This window comes from Rhagoletis pomonella, unplaced genomic scaffold (assembly GCF_013731165.1).
Source record: "Rhagoletis pomonella isolate Grant_MI unplaced genomic scaffold, Rhpom_1.0 Rhpom_scaffold_00005, whole genome shotgun sequence".
NCBI lineage: Eukaryota > Metazoa > Arthropoda > Insecta > Diptera > Tephritidae > Rhagoletis > Rhagoletis pomonella.
In genome coordinates this window covers 70,027,632-70,032,819 of record NW_023458559.1, presented here as the reverse complement: position 1 = coordinate 70,032,819, position 5,188 = coordinate 70,027,632, and the positions used below count along the sequence as shown (strand labels likewise).

The window sequence follows — 5,188 nt, the reverse complement described above, 5'->3', positions numbered from 1 at the left end:
TTTTTTTTATGAAATATAATGTTACTCATACGCCATGTACCTACGAGTATCCAAGCGTTTGATCAAACGCAAAGGAAGACCTCTGCAAATATGTAGACAATTTCTTCATCTACAATGTATATTTTTTATGATTTTGATAAATGCATCTAATTTGACTTAGATTGAGATGAATTGGACAAGATTTTCTAGAATTCAATTTATTTAAAAATTCGAAAAAGATAGTGCTCATTATTACACCATTATTGAACGAGGCCTAGAAGTTGCCTAATGGGTGACAGTTAAAAAAAAAATATTTAAAAAAAGGCGGTCAGCTTTTTTTTAAAGATACCAATTAAAAAAAACGCACCAATCGGCCCATTTTTGGCAGAGTTATGGGTATTTAAAAAGTAGGACTTTTTTCATAAATCGATTTATCGAGAACGGCTAGACATTAAAAAAAATCGAGGAAACTTCTCTGAGTTGGTAGTATAACATAAAATGTTAAGAAAAATATCGGAGATACAAAAGCCATTTTGGTGCAGGAATGCGCTATATTAGGAATGTTTTTAAGCTATAATCTATGAAATTTCTCTTTTATTTGGCACCTATATTGTTATTCTACATTGCACTGAGTTGTTTTAATCATTTTCGAATTTATCATATCCTTGAACTTTCAAAGTCCTTAAAAAAAAATCCTGACCTCAGAGAGAAAAACTAAAAACGCAGTTTTGCTATATTGGGCCCGGAGTTTCGTGATTATATTAATTTTTGTGTGGGTAAAATTGATTGTTGTACGCTGTTGTATGGTATCAACATTTGTAGACTACCGGTCAGGAGCTAGTTACTTTAAAAAAAGAGTTTTGAAGGTATCGGAAATATTTTTTTCCGCGCTAAATAGCCAAGACTGCGTAGAATTGATTTTCATGAAGCTACTGAAAAACTCGGACACGGTTGTAGTAGAATTATTTTATTTATTAAAAATTTTCAGCGAAAATGCTGCAAATGTGGACTACAGAGCATAAGAAGGGTAAATTTTAAAATTGGAGCATTGTATTTAATAAAAAATAATGTTGCTGTCTTTTCACGTTCTTGTCTGTTTCTATTTCACCTTAAATGAATTATTAAAGGGGATAATTACAAACTAAAAAACCATATTCTAATTATTACCAGTATGTATTGTTAAAGCAATTTCTAAACTCAGTAATCAATTTTTAATGAAAAACATGGAATAACTGCCTTATTCGCCCTTATAGTTACCCGTTTGTGAGCTTATGCAATGCAGATATGGGCCTTACAGGGTTAAGTTATTATCTACGTTATATAAACTTCATCTTTGCGCGCACTGCCACTCACCTGACTTTCCCAGATCATTAGCGATACTCTCCCAAGCGTTCATCTTCTCTCTATTACTGTTGAAAGAAGGATCGTTCGGATCATAAAGGCACCTATAGCTCTTAACTAGAAGACACAATTTATCTTTTCCCACTGTACTTTCCAATGTTGTACTGGGACCAGATGTGTTAGCGTTGCTGTTGGTGACGATGGTGATATTGTATATATTTCGATCCATTTTTCAAGTCACTGGAGTAGTCGTGATTTTTACAGTGTAGTAGCAGTATTTATACATACGTAGGTCTACGGCGACAACAACCGACTGAAATTTGTACGTGCAAAATGACGGTGATTATCACTTGGAGATACATACATATGCAAGTCGGCGGTAATACATAAACATATGTATAAATATCAGTCTTCTACGGCGACAGCAACCGGCTTAAAATAACGCGCGCAAATCACGGCGAAAATAACTCTTAACTACATATATATATTCATGCACTTAACTAAAACTGCAGTGAGTGAATGCAATACAAATTCCGCGTGCCTTCTTGTTCTGAACACTACTAAAATCGAAATAATCACAAAATTTTCTATTGCTGGCGTTCAACAAGCTGGAGAGACGCCGACAGTTAAAATGCATTCTCACGCCGTTGGCCGCTCCGAATCTCTGTTATGTTTTTTCACTACAGAAAACGCTTAGGTATTGAATTGCATATACAACTAAATTCTTTCTTAAGTCGACTGAGGCGGTTATTGCTTATAACCACAGATATATATATTTATATATATATATATATATATATATATATATATATATATATATATATACATGTAATTATTTGCATTCTTCTAACTAATTTGTCTTCTTTGTGAAATACCATTCAAATTCCAAATTTTGTATCCGATTTTTGTTTCTATAAAAAAAGCGCAAGTACAACAGTCTACTACATATAAAATGTAAATTTCATAAATAAAAAAAAAATATCATCTGTTCAGCTCTTTCGCGACACTTTCATTAGCTTCTGCACACTGGCGATATCTTCATTCGTCCATCAAAGACGCACGCAAACGAAAAGAGCTAAACGAAATTCGCACTGCTTTCATATTGCATGAGCTGATAGGGGAAAACCCGAACAATTTCCACACCGTCTTCAAAAGAGTCACAACTCAAAATTTAGCATTTTTGAAATTGTGCGCTAAAAGTGCAATCAGATATTTTATTTACCTTTCAGCAAAGGCTGGATTAAATTTTTGTTATAATTTGTTAAAAGAACCTAAGGTAAAGTGGCCTTTGTCCATACATATGATTATCATGTGCTAAGACATAGTTTTTCGCACTTTCTGACAAACGTATTATTTTGGGTTGTGACTCTTTTGAAGACGGCGTGCGAATTAATTCTAGAACTCATGATTTCGCCAAAACATTTCCCGCCTAAATACTTTGTTTGTTAGGCGATGGTTATTTTCTACAGGGGATTTGTGATTTGTGATTTGATATCTTTTTTTTTTGTGAATAATAAACGCAATATCTTGATACTATTTCTTTTTGCAAATGGATTTGTAAAAACAAATGGTATACAAGTCTGCATTTGTTTCCTTTCATCACTCTAAAGCAATGCTTACATATTTACAACCATGAGGGCCAGAGGAGCCTATCTACAAATAAAAAATTATAGTTTAAAAAACTAAAACCTCCCTATTATAATTGCCATTCGTGCTGTCATCAGGTATGTAACTTGAGAATAGAAATCGCTGCATCTTTTAGGCGTATCAATATTACATAGTTACATCCCGAGCTAATAAAAGGAAGGTAAAAAAAAAGAAAAAGGAAGAAATTAAAGGATCTATGAAAAATAATTTCGTGATGTCAATAAATTTTGAGATTACAAAAATATGCTTTGAGAGGGTTGCTTGGAGTATTTAGCACAGACTGCTTTGGTAAACGATGTCAGAAAGAATTTCAGCACAAAATAAAATTGCTTCAATTAAATACTGTACAAGAGCAAGTTCTATGGTCTTTCTACTTAATCGATATTTTCCTTTCGCCATTTCATTTATTTGTTGTAATTTGGTGGTGACCAGTCTAATTTTTGCCGAATTTGCACCGGAACGTCCTCCAGATATTCTTCAAAAGTTTCGTCCAGTCATTCTTCGAAGCCATTTACACCTTCGATTTTCTGAGTTTGGTTTATTTCCTATTTGAAAGGTTTAAAACTTAACTAAAGTATGTAAAACAATGGCTTCCTTCCTATCCACCACAGTCAACTATTGAGATTGTACGATATTTACTATCATTTCGTATTCGTCTTCACTATCTTCAGCGCATACCTCCTCTGAGTCATCGCCCTCTAAAACCTTCAAGATTTCCATTTCGGTGCGAGCGAATTTTTTTCCAAACTGAGACATTGTTGCTGCACGGAAAGAGACACTCGGTCCGGCGCGCTCCATTGCATTAAAAATTTATTAAGCATTTTCATACACACTCCTAAGTACTACATGGCGTATGAGCAGTATTCGTTCCTGCTCATATTTCATAAAAAAAAGAATCTTCGCGCATTTCCATTTGGCCACCCATACCTGTTTTTAATTATGCATCGATTTTCTTCGTTAGTAGCTTAATTTTTTGTAACAGAACTGGCTCAAAAACAAAACAAATTAAAAACAAGTAAGAAAGTCTAAGTTCGGGCGGAGCCGAACATTAAATACCCGGCGCAAGTGTTAAATATATGTTTTTTCACCCTTCCGAAACCTTCCGCTAGATGGTAAGCCGAGGTGTATCAATTTTGAGTAAATTAGCGTCCTTCAATTTCGAAATATTGAAGTTTCAAGCATTTCTTAAATTTACCGTTATATGAGAATCGGCCGTTATTTTAGTCCGATTTCAATAATTTTCAACGTTTTGCTTACACGTGGCAAGTACAATAACCATACCGAGTTTGGTACAAATTGGTAGAACGGTTACCGATATACTTATATGAGATCATAAGTGGGCGGTGCCACGCCCATTTTCCAAAATTTTACCATAAACCTATTTCTTGGTAAAGAATTGTTGCAAGCATCAATTTTGAATAAATTAGCTTCAATATTTAATGATTTATCGAAGATTTTGTATTTCTCTAAATAACCGTTATATGGGATGTGGGCGTGGTTATTGTCCGATTTTAAAAAGTTTCGGCGGTTTTTTACGCTATACCAAGGCCAACAACTGTGCCAAGTTTGGAAGAAATTGGTGCAGCGGTTACCAAGGTATACACATGTAACCATAAGTGGGCGTGGCTACGCCCATTTTCCAAAAATTTATAATATTCTTATTTTTCGTCTAAAACTTATTATAAATATCAATTTTGAGTGAATAATCTCCAGTAGTTACTAAAATATCGCAGTTTTCGTATTTCTGAAAATTACCGTTATATGGGAAGTAGGCGTGGTTATTGAGCGATTTTAAAAATTTTCGCCCATTTGGTATGTTATGCAAAGGCCAACAACTGTGCCAAGTTTGGGAGAAATTGGTGCAGCGGTTACCAAGATATACACATGTAACCATAAGTGGGCGTGGCTACGCCCATTTTCCAAAAATGTATAATATTCTTATTTTTCGTCTAAAAATTATTGTAAATATCAATTTTGAGTGAATTATCTTCAGTAGTTACTAAAATATCGCAGTTTTCGTATTTCTGGAAATTACCGTTATATGGGAAGTGGGCGTGGTTAAAGTCCGATTTCGCCCATTTTCAATACCAACCTACCTTGGATTAAGGGAAACCTACATACCAAATTTCGTTGAGATATCTCAATTTTTGCTCGAGTTATCGTGTACACGGACAGACGGACAGACGGACAGACGGACAGACGGACAGACGGACAGACGGAC

General features: G+C 34.5%; 1 protein-coding gene across 1 annotated transcript in view; it reads right to left on the bottom strand.

The window, feature by feature from the left end:
- LOC118739460 overlaps positions 1-1,495 on the bottom strand; it is a gene marked incomplete in the record, with an annotated part of 5,164 nt that extends 3,669 nt beyond the window's left edge. Inside the window, 1 exon segment of the mRNA XM_036470809.1 lies at positions 1,333-1,495. Coding sequence (XP_036326702.1) covers positions 1,333-1,375 — 43 coding nt within the window.
- Between the last annotated feature and the right edge of the window lie 3,693 nt (positions 1,496-5,188).